The sequence below is a fragment of the Eupeodes corollae genome, chromosome 2 (genome assembly GCF_945859685.1).
Source record: "Eupeodes corollae chromosome 2, idEupCoro1.1, whole genome shotgun sequence".
NCBI lineage: Eukaryota > Metazoa > Arthropoda > Insecta > Diptera > Syrphidae > Eupeodes > Eupeodes corollae.
The window spans coordinates 108173869-108195898 of NC_079148.1; the positions used below are offsets into that span (position 1 = coordinate 108173869).

General features: G+C 35.3%; 3 protein-coding genes across 3 annotated transcripts in view; 2 read left to right on the forward strand and 1 right to left on the reverse strand.

The window, feature by feature from the left end:
* The window catches only part of LOC129944232 (biogenesis of lysosome-related organelles complex 1 subunit 2), a 73656-nt gene extending 68539 nt beyond the window's left edge, over positions 1-5117 (forward strand). The window contains exons 2-3 of the mRNA XM_056053540.1: positions 4569-4896; positions 4952-5117. Of these exons, the coding sequence (XP_055909515.1) occupies positions 4591-4896; positions 4952-5086 (441 nt within the window). The 5' untranslated portion in view covers positions 4569-4590 and the 3' untranslated portion in view covers positions 5087-5117. The remainder of the gene's footprint in view (positions 1-4568; positions 4897-4951) is intronic.
* On the reverse strand, positions 5088-5622 carry LOC129944233 (immediate early response 3-interacting protein 1). Its single transcript, XM_056053541.1, has 3 exons — positions 5424-5622; positions 5262-5360; positions 5088-5198 (listed from the first exon to the last, which is right to left on the reverse strand). Exons 1-3 carry the CDS (start codon positions 5509-5511, stop codon positions 5143-5145), a joined length of 243 nt encoding a protein of 80 aa, XP_055909516.1. The 5' UTR covers positions 5512-5622; the 3' UTR covers positions 5088-5142.
* A 2586-nt stretch (positions 5623-8208) lies between these two features.
* The window catches only part of LOC129945173 (uncharacterized), a 34082-nt gene continuing 20260 nt past the window's right edge, over positions 8209-22030 (forward strand). The window contains exon 1 of the mRNA XM_056054832.1: positions 8209-9132. Within this exon, the coding sequence (XP_055910807.1) occupies positions 9060-9132 (73 nt within the window). The 5' untranslated portion in view covers positions 8209-9059. The remainder of the gene's footprint in view (positions 9133-22030) is intronic.

Genomic DNA, 22030 nt, shown 5'->3' on the forward strand with positions numbered 1-22030 from the left:
CGTAAATCACCACTTTGATCCGTTTGTTAGCAAACTCCACTCCACAATTGAGATACTCATCCAAATCATCTAGAAAAGGTGCAAAAGTAAGGGGCTTAGATTATAGCCTAGTCTTACTCCTTGATTCACTTCAATCCTCTCTGATTTTTTTTCATTGTAAATGTATGCTTTGGTGTTTTGGTATAGTGTTTCAAAATTAGTTGACACGAAAGCGTTTCTGTTGATAGAATCAAAAGCTGCTTTAAAATCTACAAAAAAGGGCGTATAGTTTTTTTATGTTGGTCGACTTTCCACTGCGCAAGTGATAACATAAACTGTGGAATATCCTTTACGAAAACTACTTTAAAATTCGCTAATCTTGTTTTCATCTTGAACCTAACTGTTTAGTCTTTCGTAAAGAACATTGTGAATATTTTTAAGGCTGCATTCAGAAACGATATTCCTCTTTAGCTTGTAGGGTCCTCTACATCACCCTTCTTGTGGATTGGCATTATTAGGGCTTCAAAGAAGTGATCGGGGAACGTTCCAAATTTAAGCATATTGTTAAGCGCTTCTGTCAATTTAATCTCAAACAAAATTGTGTTTTTTTTAAAGAACTCAGCTGGTATACCATTTGATCCACCGGCCATGCCATTTTAAGACTTTGTAGAACACAACTCACTTCATCTTCAGTTATATTCTTATCGAGTTTCTCAAACCAAGTTGATAGTCGTGCATAACTCCAAGATATTTGTGTTGAAGAATTTAAAAGTAAAGCACAATGATAACTTAACGCCTGCAATGCCACTTCAGCTGAATCTTTAGAATTTACATTAAGTTTCCTCATTCAAGCCCAAAACTCTGCTGAATCTTTACTTCGACTTAAAGAAACCACTAAATTTTCTTCATACTTCTTTTTTTTTCTTTACATGTATTTATGTAAAGTTTGTAACTCTCCAAGTAATCTAACCTCACACTTGAAATTTCATACCTTCTCACGAGATTAAGAAGAGTTAATGATCTTTTCCTTAATTACTCGCATGAAAAGTCATACCATTCATTTTTTTAAGTTAACTTGTTTTTACTTTTCATACATCTCGCTGCTTCCCTACTAATTCGTTCAAGCTCGCAGATTGGATCAAACTTAAAAGAACTCCTGGTTTCACATTGAGTAAGCAAAGCAATTTGGTAGTTTAAAGTTGCCGATGTTTTCCAACTAAGCATGAAATTATTATGAGAAGCACATTCGAGCTGTAAATTTTTATAGTTATTAACAATATTCAGGAATAGTGGAAAGTAATCCGTATATTTTATATCCCCAACAGCAAAATCTTTTACAATAGAGCACCATTCTCCTCCAATCACTTACTTACTTAAGGTGGTGCTACAGTCCGGGGAGGACCAGCCAGCTCATACCCTAGCTAGCTGTCTCCAGTTTTGCACACCAAGTTGGTTGAGGTCCTCTCCCACCTGGGTGCGCCACCTGAGTCGCGGTCTTCCTCTACTGCGCCGCCCGTCCCACGGGATTGGATTGGAAGACCTTCCGGGCTGGAGCGTTGATGTCCATCCGCTCTACATGACCTAGCCATCTAAGCAGTTGGACTTTAATTTTGCTAACTAGGTCAGTGTCGCTGTAAAGCCCGTACAGTTCGTCGTTATGTCTTCTCCTCCATTCTCCATCTATGCGTACGGGACCAAAAATCCCCCGAAGAAAGCATCCTAAGACGGTCTTGCCTTCATTGACCACTAAACCCATCTTCTTCGCTTCCGTCGCAATGCTCAAAAACGCTCACCTAACATCACGCTTTGATCTTCCAATTATGTCAATATCATCTGCATATCCGAGTAATTGGATGGACCTTTGGAAGATTGTGCCTCTAGTGTTGACGGTTGAGTTTTGCACAGTTCTTTCCAGAACGATGTTGAAGAATTCGCATGACAGTGCATCGCCTTGTCCAAAACCTTTTTTGACATCAAATGCATCGGTAAGATCTTTTCCGACCTTGATAGAGCAGCGTGCATTCTCCATCGTCATTCTGCACAAACGGATAAGTTTGACAGGGATGCCAAAACTAGACATTGCTCGGTAGAGCTCTTCCCTATAGATGCTGTCATACGTGGCTTTAAAATCGATAAAGAGATGATGGGTATCGATTTGAAGCTCCTGGGTTTTTTCCAAGATTTGCCGTAGTGTGAATATTTGGTCGATAGTGGACTTTCCTGGTCTGAAGCCACACTGATAAAGACCAATCAGGTTGTTGACGAATGGCTTCAGACGTTCACATAATACGGCAGAGAGGATCTTATACGCAATGTTAAGGAGACTGATGCCTCTGTAGTTGGCGCAGTTTAGAGGGTCTCCTTTCTTATGTATCGGGCACACTATGCTGAGATTCCACTCATCGGGCATGCTCTCTTCCGACCATATTTTACAGATGCTCCGTACCAAGTCATCGCCTGCTGCTTTGAATAGTTCGGCACCAATGCCGTCAGCTCCAGCAGCTTTGTTTGACTTAAGTTTAGATATAGCTATCTTCACTTCGTCAAGGTCGGGTAGGCGGAATTGTTGATCTGCGTCGCCGAGGTTGAGTGGTTCTATCTCCCTTACAGCGGAATTCGGTTCGTCATCGCCGTTATATAATTTGGAGAAGTGATCTTTCCATATTCTCAGCATCGACTGTGGTTCTACTACGATGCTCCCCTGATCGTCTTTACAGGCTTCGGTTCGTGGCGGGTTTACGAACCTCATTCCTGTTGTGACATCCCTCTATCTACTCGATCGCACGCTTCTCATACTCTCTTTTTTTCCGTCTAAGAAGCCGGTGTTCCTCTCTCCTCTTCTGCTCGTAGAGCTCGCGAGCAGCTCTAGTCCTTTTGTGCAGCGCCGTTTTGTATGCCTACTGTTTCGCTGCGTGCGCTTGCCGGCATTTGTCATCAAACCAGGGGTTTCGCTGTGGTGGCCGTGTGAAACCTAGCACTTCAGAGGCGGCATCTCTGATGGCTGCAAGGCAATGTTGCCACTGGTTTTCAATGCTTAACGCAGTCAGCATAGGACTCCTTAAGAGGTTATTAGAGACTCGATCGGGAAAGGACATGGCAGTCTCTTGCGATTGTAGCCGTCTAACGTCGAATCTTCTCACAGTACTTCCTTGTTTTGGCTTGGATCGGGATATCCGTAGCCGTACCTTGGCTACAACGAGGTAGTGGTCCGAGTCAATGTTGGCCTCTCGGAATGTTGGGATATCCTGGATACTGGAGAAGTGTCGTGCGTCGATCGCAATGTGGTCAATTTGGTTGACGGTTGATTGATCAGGAGATTTCCATGTCCCCTTGTGGATATTAAGATATGTGAACTGCGTACTAGCTACCAGAACGTCTCGCCCCGCAGCGAAATCGGCCAGCCTGAATTCGTTGTCGGAGGTGGCGTGCAGGCGGTATCTCCCGATTATCCCAACAAAGATGTCTTCTCTTCCTAGCTTGGCATTAAAATCTCCTAAGACACTACTAAGGCTCACACTGTTGAAACTCAAGACTTTTTGCCTGAATCTAGTTCCAACAACAAATCCACACCCAAATAGACGCTGTCTTTGTTCACGGTAGCAGTCGCCGTAGTATATATCGCAGTCTTTTAGTTTGCGTTGCCCGGTCCATCCCATTGCACTTCATGGATGGCGGTAATATCTGCCTTGCAGCAGTTAAGGCTTCCGCTAATTTTTCGACTGCACGTGGTCTGTTAAGGGACCTAACATTCCACGTACATATCCGAAGTTCGTTGTCCTTATTTCGTTTGCGTGGGTTGTTAACAGTAAATCCGTCCGTATCCGAGGCTTGTTGGTGCTTCGCAACTAAAGGTATTTTTTAAGTGGCCAGGAAGTCATCCCGACGGCACAACCCCCAACCTGGAGGGCCAGATCCTTAGTATAACTCCAAGGAAAGGGACCCGGATAAACCGCTCCTTACAAGCCTGGGCTTCGAATATGTCGAAGAAGCCCTATAAGGTCTTCACTAAGTAGTTCAACCTCACTGGAACTGTAGGCGCCGCCGCCGTTGATTCCATCTCGAGAATTCGTCCGCTGAAGCCTCTCCTACCCTCTCTCGTTTGCTGCCCGCAACAACTTTCCACTGGGGTTGGAATGCAATCTCCAGTTGAGGTACTAGGCACCCGATGTTCACAGCGAGGAGGTGAGAGTAGAAGTTGATAGACAGAGGTGGGTTTTGAGAAAAACCTGTGGACGCTTCTGTCCTCTTGAATGCACATGTCTACATTTGAACATCTCCTCCAATCAGACCATAATCAATTACCCATATTGTATTCTTTTCTCCGAGACATCTTGTTAATTCTTTATCACTGTTTGAATGATATGTAAACTTAATTGATAACAATAACAAATAACATAAAGTTTTGACAAATCGGCGTTAACTTTTTCATTTCACAAACATTGATATTTCGTGTCACCCTGTCTTTTTCTCTCACTCACTTTCACAAGTGTCAATTTTATGTCAGTTTCAGCTGTCATTCCAGTTGTCAAAAAAAAACAAAAAAGAACAATAGAAAATTAAACCCTATTACAGAAGTGATTTCCTGAAGTTTGTTTCTTCTTTCGCGAAAAAATGAATCAAAACGATCTGCAGCACAATGATCTTCTCGATTCACCAATCCGTGGGCCTACCCTTTCAACTAGCACCTCAAGCTTCGAAGCCCTTGATCCACATGACCCAAATTTAAGTAAACTAGCGACTAAAATGTTTCGGAAAACTGAGGAATACATAACAAATGAACTGAATGCTCCACTCGAAGATTACAAACTTCTCGAGGACATGAACAAAGTAACAATTTCGAAATACTCAGAGATGAAACATGTAGCCGAGGGTCTGAATTTATCGACGAATGATTTGAACGATAAGTTCCAACAATTGGTAAACGGCTTGAAGTTAAATTTTCAATCGATATTAACTTTTTATTATTCCTTAGATTCCATTAATGCAACAAATTCACGAAATATCCGATACCGTTGATAAATTGGAGGCGGCAGCATATAAACTAGATGCTTATAGTGTGGCGCTGGAAAATCGTGTTAAGTCCGTACTTCAAAGGAAAACTCAATAAACTTTTTAAAAAAATAATTTCTTAATATTTATTATTCGTGTTTGTTTTATATTAATCTATCCGAGTATAAGTTTTATGATGATTGCGGCAATATTGAGGAATATCAATGGAACTAAAAAACGAACAAAATTAGGATTAACATAACTATTGTTAAGAGATATTTATCGAGCCTTACTTTTGGCCACAGTTCTAATGGAACGAATCAAGTTAAGCATTTGTGACTTCATAGAGGGTTGTCCGAAGTCTTGATGTTGGGCATTTGGGCCCCATCCAACTATAAGAATTACAACAAAATAAATAAAATGTCTGCAAGTAATTAAAGTGGTTAAAATTATACTTTTAGCAAGGAATCTTTCGTCGTGAAGAACACAGACTGCATTTAAGCAAAGCAGCGAAGCTTCAATTAAAGTCCATAGAGTAAACATTTTGCCAAATGTATCCTTTATTTAGATAAAACAATTTTTATTTTGTAAATTAGCGGCGTGTTCTTGATAAATATTTTTGTGATGATGATGATGGATGATGACGTTTATTATATTATTCCAGCAAGCAAACAGCTGTCTATGACATTTGGAAGTGGAAGCTTGGTTTTTGGGAAAGTTTGAATAAATAGTCCGTTTATGGCCTACCTGCATCGCATACAACAGAGTAAAGTGGCTTCCACTTGATATCTTTGTGTAGTCATAAGGTGGCGTTGAAAGTTTTATATATAAAAAGTTAAGTTAATAAAACTGCAATAGCTAATTTTGCAGTTGGCACTAGGTGTCTCCCCGTAAGAACTCACGACGATAGTACCATGTTTTTTATATGCAAAGATGACATACGATTCCGATACATGAATGTTGAGTTTTGCTTTTTCGTATATAAATACTATATGGGTTCTCTTAAACCCACAACAAAACTCAAATGATGGTTATGGCTGAAACACAAACACGCTTCAGATTCGGCTTCGCCTGACGTTTACGAGTTCAGCCATAGGAATTCAATGCATGCTATCACAATGAAGCTTCGACCTCAAGTTTCGTTTGACAATCGTAAGGAAAAGAACGTAATGTGACTCCAAACGGAAGCTTTAGTTCAATTATCTGAACATTTGCTTTGTCTGACAGCTCATCAGCTGTAAAAAAATGTCAACAAACAAAATATTTGCTCTTTGGAGGGATGAAATAATAGAAATGTCATTCAAAGCAACCTCGAAGCAGGCCTAACGTTGCTTTGACTGACACTTCCAATATGACATTTCTAAGAAGGCACTTCTGTCATTACCAGCTGTTATTTTTTCTTAAAATAAAAAATATGAGTTTTGAAATCGAAAAAATTAAATTTATCGCGGAAGTAATTTACACAGCTTATTATAACCAATGGGAATCCCTTCAAAAGCCAATGTATTTTGTTTGTTGACGTTTTTACAGCTGTTAAGCTGTCAGACAAAGCAAATGTTGAGCAAATTTGAACTAAAGCTTCCATTTGGAGTCACATTAGGCAACGTCCTAGTCACTGATAAAGCTTAGGTTCCCATCGATCACCGAAATCAAGCATCAGTGAGCGTGGTTAGTAGAAAGATGGTGGACCGTCTCGAAACCTACCGCATGCTGTTGTCATGTGTTCTTTCTGTCTGTCCTTCTTTCCCTTCTGTCCTCCTGTCTTGTATTGTTATCACCTTACAAAGTCTAGTCGCTCAAGGTGCTGTGTTCTCTACCCCGTACATTTATGTGCTGAGTAGTGTGTTATGTAATGTAATGGAGTCACATTACGTTATTTTCTTACGATTTTCAAATGAAACGTGAGGTCGAAGCTTCATTTTGATAACATGCATTGAATTCCTATGGCTGAACTCGTAAACGTCAGGCAGAGCCGAAGCTGAAGCGTGTTTGTGTTTCAGCCATTATTGGCACGACGCAATTTTCGATATTGAACTTAAAGCCAAACTAAGCGATCTATGGATGCGGATGAATTGGAAGAGAGTAATTCAATTCAAAATAAAGTTCACTCTGAAAAAAAAATTGACTACAAATGACAAGAGGGTTCGTTGATTGAGTGAACAGTGTGAATTTAAAGTCATCTGAAAAATAAATTTCACCTGTTGTTTCTTTGCTTCAAAAATATTTGTTTGTCAAAGAAACTAAGGACATCTGTTATTATAAAGTTTGACAAAATAAACATTATACAAAAAACAGGTTCAAAAGTTTCTCTAAATTTCCACTGAATCTTCAGAAAGGCTAGTAGCGTTAAAGATTAGATGACACCAACGTGAAGTTGGCTTCTAGCAGTCTATATCTATGAGGTCTATGTTGACAATCACAATTAAACGAAGACATGTATTTTTTGCGACTTTTTCCTAATGTAGCAGTCGTGAGTTAGGTCGCTTTGAATTATATCTTCGATAAATTGATTCGTTTTTCAATTTTCAAGGTTTCTTATTTTAATCCTTGAACATTTTAACAAAATATGTACATTTAGCATTTAAAAACAGGGCATTTTGATTCTTTTTAAAGTTGCAATGCCTCCTATATTTGAAAATGTTATATATAAAAGTAATAAAACATTGAAAAATGTATTTATTTTCAATAATGTAAATGTAATAGATTTTCTTTTTGATACTTCATCTGTCATTTATATTTTAAACATTGTTACTAAATTTCCATTTTTCAAAGAAAAAGTATACACCAGACGCGTTTGCGCGAAATAAATAAATGCGGAAGTGCAAGAAGACCTTTTTTTCATCTATTTTTTATATTTGTTTTATGATGCTTTTTGTTTGCTCTCCGTGCTTTTTAATAAAAAAAAGGAAACTTTTATTTTTTTGCTGATAAATTATTTTATTTTATATTAACTTTTCTTTTTATCGCAGTTTTACCTAAATAAATCTATTTATTTTCTTTATAAGTTATGTACATTAACGATATGTGTACATACCCTTAATTGAAATCATCCTCTGCATTAGATTCCACATTCCATAATTACCGCATTCATATCTTTTGTCTCAGATTTTCAAAGCATCCAAGCATATGTAAGAAAGAAACAGCACTAGTAAATAATTCAAATCAAATGAAAGCCCGGAATCCACACACAAAAGAAAGAGTGAGACAACTAATTGCCTCACCAACGAACTAGCAAGCAAGCATCTAATTTTTCCATATTAAAATTTTTGACGCAAATGTTAAATGTGACTCCCTTAAGTGTCCGAGGAAAATTACTAAAATTCTCTAAAAATTCATCAAATCCATAAAAATAAACAACCAAGCATATTTATAAAAGCAATCACTACACTTTGTGAATATAATTAAACTCAATTTCTTGCGATAAAAGTGTAAAATCGTGCCTAAAAAAAACTACGTATAACTTCTCTATAATCGCGTTTGGTGGGTGTCTTTTCTGTCCCCTAAATAAAATCTGATACATATACCACAGGAGAACTTTCATTCGGCCAGGCATCAGGCACAGCAAGAGTATAGGCCAGCCAGCCAGTTAGTCAAATTCAAAGCAAAAATGAGACTTCTCCTCACCAAGTAGAAGCAAGTAGAACCAGAAGAGACGAGAACAAAAAGAAAATAATTGTGCTCCTTTATTTGGTAGTTAAAAACAAGCTCCCTTGTGCTTGGTTACATATTATGTGTTGTTATATTTCTTTTTTGAGAATAAAATTCCAGTCAAAAAATATTGTTTACATTATTGAAGAATACGTGTTTACATTTAGAGGAATACATTTATAGAAATAAAATATTTTGCAACTGGGAATCAAATTTCCAAGTGAAGTGCTCTCATTTTTTCCCATTTATAAAGTGACATTGAAAAAAAAAAATATATTTCTATTTATATTGTGAAAGAGTTATTCGTAATGAAGTAGACCTGTGATTTTTGTTAAAAACAAAAACAAAGAAGAAGAAGAAGAATAAAGTTTTAAGAATTATTGTTGTTGAATTGAATCACCATAGCATAGCTAGAGAGACGCTCCAAGCATTAACAAACAACAATGAAGGAAGACGATGTTGTCGTTGTGAGCTCCGACTCTGAGGAGGATGAGGACATCGTATGGACGAGAAAGAGTAAGTATAAGTATAAGTTTTCTGTTCCCTTGTGTTTTTTTTCCCCAGTAACAGTAAAACCCTGATATCTGAGTTTCTTGTAGGTACACAACTTTACTTCGTGTCTTTTTTTTAGTTTACATTATGCATATAAGCTTTGTTCTAAAATATAATTCCCACTTTGAAGTGGAGGAGTATCAGTAACATTGTGCTATTCATTGAATGGATTTTCTGTTGCAAATTATTCTGTGTTTGGTTGGTACTGAAAAAGTCTTTCTAAAAGGGTTTAGAAAGGATATAGATACTTTTTACTAGAAACACGATGTAAAAGGATGCGAAAACTTTAATTTTCTGTGTGTTATTATTCTTGCTAAAATGTCTGGATTTATTTTGTTTTGTTGACAAATTGATGAGAAATTCTCTGGTTTTACCTCTTCTCGAATTTATTGCTTTTCTGTTTTGATTTTTTTCTTCGCTGGAGAAAACTATATAATATCTCCATGGCGTTCAGAGTCAAGGTATGGGCGTAGGAGCAATTTACATTTGTATTTCTATTTTGTTTTTGACACGTTCTATGTATGTACTTGGAAGGTAATTGCAAAAAAATACCGTTACATTATTCAGTAGTGTTTTTTGCCGGTTTTGGTTAAAGCTCTAAAATGAGTTGACTTTCAAAGTTTTCATTAACTTATTAGTTTAGAAGAAGAAGTTCTAAATTGTTTTATTTCTTATAGGTCTTAGTAAAAAAGTTTACAAACTAGGTACCTACCTACCTAGGTAATAATGATAAAATAGATAATGTAGGTGACTTCAATACTTAAGTATTTTTTATTATGATCCTTGACTTTTATTAATGTATTCAATTATTTATTTAACAGTTTAAATGGATTTGTATGTTCAGTGTATACCTATTTATAAAAAAGTAGTTTTGTTTGTAATGAGAGAATTGTTATCCATAATTATTCTAGCTCATGGGTTATTATTATATTAAATAGCTTAATGTCAAGTTTTGGTAAAAGGGATGTGTCATGATGTTGTCATATTGAGTATCAAATTTTAATAAAATCCCGCCTGAATCGTCAGTTGTGAGAACGGAATAAGTTCATTTTGCAAAAGTGTATAGACTGAATAGCGTCTTATTTTACTTTTTTGAGATACAAGACCCATAGATAAAATGAAGATGACGTAGATTGAGGTAAACATTTTGTTTTTAGTAGGTTCTGGTAGCCAGGTATAAGGGTTTGAAAACGTTCGACTTGAAATTTTAAATAAGACTCAAATTTTAATGAAATATAAATATACCTACATAATTTATTTAAAATAAAGTTTAACAAAATATTTAAGTAATAGTAAAATTATGTAAATAAAAACAAACGTGGTATACATAAGCAAGATCACATACGAAAATATAATAAAAATTAAAGTTTAATAAAAAAAAGTTGTATCCTTCTTATTCTTCATCACCTTCAGAAGCTGTGGTTAACCATGTTACTATACTTAGGTAAAACTCCTTCTAGTCGTCTTCTATATACGATATGATTTTGCGGACATCCTCCATCTTTTTATGGTTTATGGGAATTTTATTTTCATAAGGCATTTTTGTTGGTAAGGCAGGAGTGGCGAGGCATTTTTGGAGCAAAAACTGGTGTTTTATAAGACCGTCGATCCATGCCGAAGTTTCCACGCGTCCTATAGATGTTGAGCTGTAGGTCAGATGTCAGTATTTAGAAATCATAAACATGGAATCCTTACTTAATGATTTGCAGGTTTTCTTTTAAAAATTTGGCGAGGTGTTTTTGAAATCCAGTATTTCATCAGACGAAATGCTCGTTACTCTAAATAATCCATTTCGTTTTGGGTTGGATATTATTGCGTTGTATTCGCAGGGAGTGTATATATCCGATCAGTTCTTCTTATAAGCGTTTTTGCTGTACTGATGAATAACCTTAAAACGGCCCAATGAATCTAGTAGCAGGAAGAATCTTACTAGTGTGTTGTTCCTGTTTTGCCCTCCACACGCGTCACTAAATACATGTAGTTCTTTGAATTCAGGATCAAGATTTTGATAACTCTTCCACAGCAGACTGCAAACGTCATCAGGTCCTCGCTTTGCTATGCCTTCATGGTACGTATAAAAGTCCGCAGTGGTCGTCATTATATCATGGATGCAAAATACACAGAGTCACAGTTTTTGCAAATAAAACATTTCTTGCACTGGGATCTTCGGCAAAGGCAGGTTCTGGATATAGTCAAAAACAATAGCTCCAACATGTTCTCTTGCACCACATAAAGCCAGCACTTCTTGCTGTTCATTGTAAAACTTTTTTGCCCGTCTCAGATGAATTATTTCTTCTGCGGCCGCCTAACGTTTAGCAATAGCACTTAGTCCTGCACTATTAATTTTTGTACTTAGTACCTCGCATGTTGAACAGACATCCTGGACTTATTCCGTTCTTCAAACTTATGAAATTTGTCACCCCCTGTAACATCGACAGCTAAAACATTTTTTTTGTTTTTTTTTTCGGCTTAGAAGATGCGTCTACGTTCAAAAAATGAATTTCGAAAAAAGTGGACTTATTACGTTCTCACAGCTGACGATTCAATGTAGATCTAATGTTAAATTGAAATGTGTACTTTTGTTTTGAACTGAATTAAATTAGCTGGTATTTTGTAGCCATATTTATACAGATATGGACAGTAAAATAGAAACACCAAACAGAGTTTCAAAATTCAAGTTTTTATTGACTAAAAAAGATTTTTTTTTTCAAGTTTGGTCTTCATTTTCTTAATTTCTTTGTTTCAAACTGAAATTGTCCATTATTTATTATAAAATTATAACTAAAAATATTTTTAATTTATAAATGTAAAGAAAGGAACTAATTTCGTGGACATTAAAATAGATACAGAGATTTAAACATATATATTTAAATGTAAAGCTATTCTGGATTTAAAAATAATTTTAATATCCTAGTAGCCTAATATTTTAGTAGCCTAGTTCTTAGCTTGAATTACAGTTTGACATCTGTTGGACATTGAGTCAATTAAACGGCGGCATCTGTCAATTAAAATATTGTACAACTCCTGTTGAATCATCCTCCAAAGTTCGGCTTATTTTTTTTGTTTCCCAACCGCTCATTTTTCATCTCCTCCAAAATGTTCTATAGGATTAAGGTTAGACGATTGGGATGGCCACTCCAATACGCTGTTTTTTTATCTTTAAACTACTTTTAAGCAGATTTGGATGTGTGCTAAGAATCGTTATCCTGCGCTGTAGACAAGTTTGTGAGGCATATTCTCGTCCTCATAAGGCAGCATTGTATCCTTTATGATATTCACCTTCATATTTAAATAAATAACCCCAAAGTATGATACTGCCGCCACAATTCTTGACCGTTTTCTAGATGTATTTGGGATTTAGTTGTTTGAAAGGAAGCCTTCTAACGGAACCAATTTATCTTTGTTTCGTCCATCCACAAAATATTCCTCCACTTTTTTAACCCTTTTGGCCCCCTCCAATCAAAATGGTCTTGGGCGAATTTAAATCGCGTTGTTACCTATATTTTGTTTTCCTTTGAAAGGACACCATTCTTGCGATCCTTCTGAACAAGTTAGCTTCAACAAGTAGGTATTCTACGAACATTTTTGGAAGTTATTTGAAGCTGTATTTTGTTTTTTATTTCCCTTAAAGACTTGTAAGGATTTTTTTTGAGGCGCAAATGATCTTTCAATCTTCTCTTGGAGTTGTTTTGCTTGGTTTTCCCAAGGAGTTTTTTTTGGGTTAATTGGTCATATTGCTTTTGCAATCAACTTGAGAGATCTTCTCATTATTTTGTGAATATTTCTCAAAGAACTAAAATGACATCTCTTTCTTCTAGGGAACAATGCTTACCACGACCCAAGTTTTCCTTAGAATTAATTTTAATATTATTCAAATAATTTGAATTTAATTCCTAAAGTGAACTTATTGTTTTATAAAAGTAAAAAAAATATTAAAAGCTAATAATTTTGATACTAGTAAAATATTAAGGTCTGTGTTCCAATGTGTTTCTATTTTAATTTTCATCAAAAAGACAGTCTTACTTAAGGAAAGGTTCATCTCCAAAAAATCAACAAGCTAAAAAAATTAAACCCATGTTATTTTGCATAAAATAGTCTAAATATTTGTTTGATAAAGGTTTAAGCTACTTCTAATGCATGTTGTTGTTTTAATTTGGCTTTACTCTTAGCAATTGTCTCTGTGTCTATTTTAATGTCCATATCAGTATGTGTTTTAGCATTGCCAAGTCGTCATAATCAACTACACCTAGTGCGTTCAAGTACTTACATAAGTACTAAATTTCCAGGTGATTGAATTTGAAGAGCTTCTAATTTTTGAGCTGTCATGTAAAATTGGATGACTTTTACAGATGACTTTAATTTAAAGAAAATAAATAAATTAGGTGACGTACCAGTACGTTGAAAACTAGGGCCTGGTGACTTACAACTCTCAACCGTTCCTGTGTGTGAGTAATGTAGTCAGGGATACAGGAACCTAGAGTTTTAAGCCGAATCCGATGACAAGAATTACTCTTTTAGGATTTGTCAGTTACTGGCAAGAGACATGGATTGACATTCTATTGTATGTTTTTAAACCTACCTATCTTCCTTATTTTTCAATATTTTGCGCATTCATGTTTCTAATCCAATCATTTTGTCTATCTATCGAACTTTTCATATAGTATTATACTAGATCCAAGAATGTTGTGCAAATCTGTTTGTGGCTTAACTAGACTAGACGAAAAATTTCTCTACATTTATGTATTTGCAATTGTGTAATAATCTTTATAAATATAACATTTATTTTAAAACATTTCTTGAATAATTAAGTACATATCGGCTTAACTGTAGTTCGAATTTTTAAAAACAGAGCACCAAACTCAGTTTTTTGTTTATACTATTTTTGAATATACAGATTGAAAGATACTTTAATCCTAATATTCTTTTTGAAATCTCAAAATACTTACAGTTGTGTTCATAAAAATAGCAGTTTTTTTTTAAATTAGATTGTTAATTATTTAAATGACGGAAACTCTTACAAAAAAAACTAACATGTTACTTGCAAAAATGGTCAGTAACGTCTTAAAATGGCAAAATAAACCGAAAACGCGAGGCCCAAAAAGGATGACTACTGAAAGAACTGCCAGAAAAATTGTTTAGCTATCAAAACAGAACCCATCCATAGGCTCTAGGAAAATAAGAAATGGACTTCAACTGTCTATTATAGCCCAAAGTCCACGCTAGGTACCATTCTAGACGAAAAGGCATGTGGCAAAGAGAATGGAGTTTGCCAAAATGCATAGAGAATGTGCAAAAGAGAAATAGAGGGATGTTCTGAGGAGCGAAAATTTCTCATTTTGGATGCAAAGTAGCCCTTTTTGGATCCAAGGGTCGTCCAGAATATGTGAGAAGACCCCAAAATGCAGCAAACGATCCACGGTACACTATAAAAACAGTAAAGCATGGTGGAGGAAAAATTATGATATGGGCTTGCTTTACATATTACGGGGTCGAGCCTATTTATCATTTCGGGGATACAAGGGATGCAACCGACTATGTGAAAATTCTCGAGGAGGTTCTGTTACCGTATGCTGAATAGGAAATGACTTTGGTTTGGGTATACGAACAAGACTATAACCCAAAGCATGCGTCAAAAAATGCAAAAATCATGGTTTGCGCAGAAGAAGTTATCCGCTATGGAGTGTCCCGCTTAATCCCCCGACCTCAACCCCATCCAAAATTTGTGGGGGGATGTTAAGAAAGCAGTTCATAAAGCAAAACCCAAGAATTCGAAAGAATTGTGGGAAGCAGTGCTTGATTCGTGGAACGCAATACCAGTCGAGAGCTGTCAGGTTTTAGTGGACTCGATGCCACGTAGATGCGAGGCAGTCATAAAAAACAATGGTTATGCAACAAAGTACTAATTGTAAGCTAACGTTATTTGTATACTTTCATATAATTGATATAATTGATTACAGTTTTTCTTACTTCTTATGTAATAGATCCAGTACTTTATCTTGCACTGCTATTTTTATGAACAGCCATATATTTAAAAAACGGTTTGTACTGTGACAAAGCTAACGGTAAAAAATTGATAATACTTATTTTCTGTTATTATGAATAAAATATTTTAGTTTGTTATTAGAAGTTTAATGAAATATTTTATTACGTTGATATTGAAAGCCTTTTTGTTTTATTTGTAGAGCACTGCTATTTTTATGAACACAACTGTATATAACATTTAACAAAAAACTACATAATAATCATTTGTCTTCTTCTCAAAAAAGAACCTGGATAACAAATTTATATCAGTGCTGTTTCTAGTTCACATGAACTAAATGGGCAAGTACATGTCCACAGTCAAGACTTTTATAGTTCATACATCTTAGATCAGATTAAAGGATGATGCCAATAGGTCTACTAAAGTTCCCTAACTTCTGTTAGGGAACTTCAATTATAAACAGGTGTTTATCTAAGACTTATAAAAAGTATTCTTTTAAATGTTATGTATTCATTGAGGATATATCTGGAATATTACTCATTACAAAGTTACAAAGAAATAACTACTAATAAACAAATTATGAATGCAAAAGCAAAAAGTCTGTAAATAAATACAAATTACATATAAAATCATTTGGTTTTGAATAAATTTTGATGTAAATAGGTAAGAACATAAATCCGTCTTTAGAAAGAAGATAGCTCTTAATAAAACTAAAACAAAAGTATATATTTTTCATTAAGAATGCGTTCAAATATTCTACCGGGCGATTTTTTAAAAGCTATACAAAAGTTTTTCAAAAGAAACACACAATTCAGAAAAATGCATAAAATCTTTATTTGAATCAATAGTACAGTTCATATAATTTAATGTTTGCGCCTCAAATGATCCCTCTAAGTCCAATTTTGGCATACTATTTCCAACATTTCGGCTGGTATCTCACGAATAAATGCTTAAAGACGTTAAATCGCACGATCTAGGCGCCCAATTGACAGGTCCCGAACGTGAAATAAGTCAATTTTTGCGCAAGATGTGTGGCACCGTCTTGTTGAAACCACATGTCATGCAAGTCAATCTCTTGCATTTTGGGCAAAAGAAATTGGATATCATGTCACGGTAGCGCTCACCATTCACAGTTACGTTACGATTCGCATCATCTTTAAAGAAGATGCGAATGCCACCTGCCATAAACAGCACTAAACTGTGACATTTACTGGGTGCATTGGTAGTTCTTGCAATGCTTCTGGCTGAAATCACTCCAAAACCTACATTTCTGCTTATTTACGCACCCATTGAGCCGAAAATGAGCTTCATCGCTAAATTTTTCGATAAAAAAGTGGATCTTCGGCCAACTTTCCAAGAGCTCACTCTCCTAAAACTTTACGTTGCAGTAGGTCGTTCGGCATCAATTCTTGCACCAGCCTTATTTTAAAAGGCATCACACCTAAATCCTTCGGCAAAATTTTCCACGTTGTTGAGTTACGGCGACGGCGACGAATTGATAATTGATGTTCATCATTTACACTAGCCGATACAGCTGAGATGTTTTCATCAGTTCACACTCTACGTAAGCGTATTAGTGGTTTAATGTCCAACAATGTAAATTTGTTGCGAAATTTAGTTACAATAGTCCGAATAACCCCTTCAGTAAGTCGATTAAACTGATCTTAACTTGGAAGAAGCGCGCGATGAACTTTCTTAACAGAGCACACATTTTGGTTATAAAATTCAAATTTGCAAGCGTTGTTCGTTTGTTACACGATTCATGGTTAAATTATAGACCAACCTGAAGATGTTTGACAGTGAAACAAAACACGAAAAGAGTGTCAGCTGTTTAAAAAAGTGTTGCAAAAAGATAATAGCTAAAAAATCACCCTTTATAAGAACAAACCTTTTCTCACTCTGCTCGATTATTTTGAAGTTATCTCTTATTTTTCTATTATTTGCTCGTACCGTTCTTCATTTCCTTCCAAATTACCAAATTAAACCGGTGACCATTTTTGTTATTTTTTTGTTTTTAAAACTATCAAACAACTCGATACTCGTTCAAAAGTAAAAATTTTTTTGAAAACAAGTTCGTATAACCGGCATCCGATTCTACTTTCATACGTAGTACGATTTGAAAGTAAAGGGTGATTTTTTTGAGGTTAGGATTTTCATGCATTAGTATTTGACAGATCACGCTGGATTTCAGACATGGTGTCAAAGAGAAAGATGCTCAGTATGCTTTGACATTTCATCATGAATAGACTTACTAACGAGCAACGCTTGCAAATCATTGAATTTTATTACCAAAATCAGTGTTCGGTTCGAAATGTGTTTCGCGCTTTACGTCCGATTTATGGTCTACATAATCGACCAAGTGAGCAAACAATTAATGCGATTGTGACCAAGTTTCGCACTCAGTTTACTTTATTGGACATTAAACCAACCACACGAATGCGTACAGTGCGTACAGAAGAGAATATTGCGTCTGTTTCTGAGAGTGTTGCTGAAGACCGTGAAATGTCGATTCGTCGCCGTTCGCAGCAATTGGGTTTGTGTTATTCGACCACATGGAAGATTTTACGCAAAGATCTTGGTGTAAAACCGTATAAAATACAGCTCGTGCAAGAACTGAAGCCGAACGATCTGCCACAACGTCGAATTTTCAGTGAATGGGCCCTAGAAAAGTTGGCAGAAAATCTGCTTTTTTATCGACAAATTTTGTTCAGCAATGAGGCTCATTTCTGGTTGAATGGCTACGTAAATAAGCAAAATTGCCGCATTTGGAGTGAAGAGCAACCAGAAGCCGTTCAAGAACTGCCCATGCATCCCGAAAAATGCACTGTTTGGGGTGGTTTGTACGCTGGTGGAATCATTGGACCGTATTTTTTCAAAGATGCTGTTGGACGCAACGTTACGGTGAATGGCGATCGCTATCGTTCAATGCTAACAAACTTTTTGTTGCCAAAAATGGAAGAACTGAACTTGGTTGACATGTGGTTTCAACAAGATGGCGCTACATGCCACACAGCTCGCGATTCTATGGCCATTTTGAGGGAAAACTTCGGAGAACAATTCATCTCAAGGAATGGACCGGTAAGTTGGCCACCAAGTTCATGCGATTTGAAGCCCTTAGACTATTTTTTGTGGGGCTACGTCAAGTCTAAAGTCTACACAAATAAGCCAGCAACTATTCCAGCTTTGGAAGACAACATTTCCGAAGAAATTCGGGCTATTCCGGCCGAAATGCTCGAAAAAGTTACCCAAAATTGGACTTTCCGAATGGACCACCTAAGACGCAGCCGCGGTCAACATTTAAATGAAATTATCTTCAAAAAGTAAATGTCATGGACCAATCTAACGTTTCAAATAAAGAATCGATGAGATTTTGCAAATTTTATGCGTTTTTTTTTTTTTTTAAGTTCTCAAGCTCTTAAAAAATCACCGTTTAGAATGAGTAGGAAATAAGTTTCGAATAGAATTAAAAGTAGGATCGAGTAACATAGTAGGGCTCCTGAGTTAAATGATTTTAATGCTTTCTTTCAATAATTAAAAAGAAATTTATTTTGTTTTACCCTTTTATACTAAAAACAGAAGAGCTCCATCGTAGAAAAATTCTGAAAACACAGAAATCTAAGTTTGCATTAAGCATATTCATTTCTGCTAAAGGTATTCAAATCAAAAAACGACACTTAACCCTCTCTTCTCGAACCTTTAGTTGAATTTTTACCCTTATATCATACTTAAACGACTGGAAAAATGAAATATGCAAAATACACACAATTATTTCGATAATATTTTAAAGATTACAGCTAAGTTAATTGTTATAAAGATGGTAAATATTCAGGTACCTGCCTAGCATAATTGAATTAACTTGTATTGTTTGTAACAATAAAGTGCTTTTGTATTCATCGTTTCCAGAAAATGATAAAAGCGCGAACAATTTCATTTTTGTCTTGCTCAAATCGCCACATCATTTATTGGTCGATTTTTGGGAACGTACTCAAGAAAATAGACAGCTGGTTGCTTAGAAATTCTTGGAATTTTTTTTAATATAACGGAAAGAAGAACAGCCAAAACAAATCTTAAAAACGGTTTCGTCTATTACATACTAATTCTAATTCAGACTTACTAATTTTGTCGTTTATTTTGTTTTGGCTTGCTTTCACACAAACTTTGCCCATGAATGCTATAACATGATATTTTGTTTCGTATGCAAATTCATTAAATTAAAACAACTTAGGGCTTACCGGTTTTTGTGTTGTTTTATTATATGAGTTTAAATAGAGCACATGCATTCAGCAAGTTGCAAAATTTCATTCAAATGTTAAGAGCATTTTAAAGTTCAAATTAAATTTGACTTATTTATTTATTATTGTTTATATTTTTAATAAATCATAAAAATTAAATCGCTGATATACTGTTTTGACTGTTTGGCGTGAAATATTCTCTTCATTTCTTTCGGAACTACAGATATGGAGAAAGCTCATATTATGATATAAAGTTTTTAGTCTTTTGTTAATAATTATGCATACACATAATAACTTTTTTTTATTTAACAGCTTCCTTATGTTTATGATTATTATGAGAATATGATTTTTGGATAGGTGGGGTTTCTTGTTTATGTTCTTCACAGCAACCATAAATAACGGAAACTGAAAGTTCAATATTCTATATTCTCCGGTTTATTATGTTGGCATTGTTTTTTTTTTTTAATTATGTTGAGGTTGACACTCTTTGTTAGATTTTCTTTTCTTGCAACCAATCTTTGAATGTACTTATCATTTAGGTAGACAGGTTGTCAGGTTAGACTCATTGATAACCTTAAGAAGACAAAAGAAATTAAAACGAAGAAAAAATCATCATACATTGAAGGTGCATTCATAAAATAGCATTCAAAGCGAGGGAAACTAGATTATATAAAATGCATGCCTTATCAATTTATCTATTTTTTATCTTTCAGCTGCTGGCGTAAACCTAAAAAGAAAAAGCTTCTAAATCTGACTTCGAAAAAAAATCATTTCAACAATGGACTGATTTTTTGCGGCGTGATTTTTTGCAAAAATAATATGATTATAAATACCTGCTTCCTATACATACATGTGTACATTTTTTTAAAACTAATAGTACAACATTCAACTCGATTTTAGTTGCTAGGCAGTCTTTTTGATATTTCTACCGCACTTCGTATAAATTTCATCAGGGTACAGGATATTGCCCGAAATATTTATTTAATTTTAGTTCCAATTTCAAGGTTAAAAATGTATACATTTTTGATATTGAAGAAAATAATTCTAAATTGTCAAGATTATAAAAAACAACAATCTTCCAGTTTAGTTCCCTTCAGGACCTTTCTATAAAAGAAGATTAAAAAATCGTTAATCAATTTTTTTGTTGAGGAAATCATAATTAGATGTTTATTTCATTGCAAAGAGGAAGAAAGTATGCCGAAAACAATACCAACTAGTTGCAACACCAAGAACTTTTCATGAAATGTTCCGTAACCAAATTTGAAGCTGTGTGTCGTTGATAACTTCACGAATTCAATCTTTAAGCTCCTGAATCAATTGTGGATCATTAAAATAGACCACTGCTTCGCATGGCTCTATAGAAAAAAACCTAACTGTGTGAAATCATCGTGATCAGATGTTCGATAAAAAACACGGTCAAAAAAGTTTTCTTGAAAAATTGATATTGTTCCTTTTGCTTTTGTTGACACGTAGTTGCGTTTTGTTGTAAATAAATGGTATATATGTATATACGAGGTGTGTTCAAAAAGTAACCGGAATTTTTTATTTATTCGTTTACATCAATTTAGTTCCCCAGATATAATACACTTATGCCAGCGTTTTTTCCAATCTTCGAAGCACTCTTGATATTCACTTTTTTATACGTCCTTGAGAATTCTCAACGATTCGGCCTGTATTTCTCTTCAACTTTGGAAACAGGAAAAAGTCACACGGAGCCATGTTTGGTGAATATGGAGATTGGAGCGTGAAAAAATTACGAACAAGCACCGACGAGTGGGCAGGTGCGTTATCGTGGTGCAAAAACCATGAATTGTTTTTCCATAAATCTGAGCGTTTTTTTCTGATTGCTTCACGCAATCTTTAAGGTAATACTCCTTATTAACCGTACGAACTTGTGGTAAGAACTCTTGATGCACTGTGCCATTAAAATCGTAGAATACAGTAAGCAAAAAACCTTTACATTTCATCGAACTTGACGTTGGATGCTTCCAGGTGGACGATTGTGCTTTGGTTTCAACATCATCACCGTACACCAGTTATGACCCTTTCAAACAAATTTGGATCGTCGTTGACGTAATTTAATAGCTTCTGAGCGATGTTCATGCGATAGTTTTTTTGGTCAAAATTCAGCAGTTTTGGAATGAATTTTGTAAAAATCGATCATAAAAACACGTCGAGGCTTAGCATCTACCACAGAGAAATTAAGGAGTGAATATAGCTGAAAATTGCATCATACTTTAGGGGCATGTATATCAACACAATTAAAATGACCTTTGGCCTCTACATACCCGCGAAATTTAAAAATTCCGGGTACTTTTTGAACAAACCTCGTATAACATCTCTTAATTCCAGCCACAATAAACATTAATCTTAATTCCCAGTCCCATTTTCTACTAAGTAAAGTCCAGTCACAATGCCTAACCAAAAACCGAACCAAACAGTGATACATTGTGTATTAAAAGCCTATTCAGCAATTACAGTCCCTGGCCATATTATTAAACGCACTGCAGAATTTGTGTAACTATTAGGTTATCTATATATTATATCTATATATATATAAATGAATCGCTGTTCGTTAGTCTCACTAAAACTCGAGAACGGCTGAACGGAGTTATCTTTTCTTTAAGCTTGAAATGTACGTGGAGGTCTA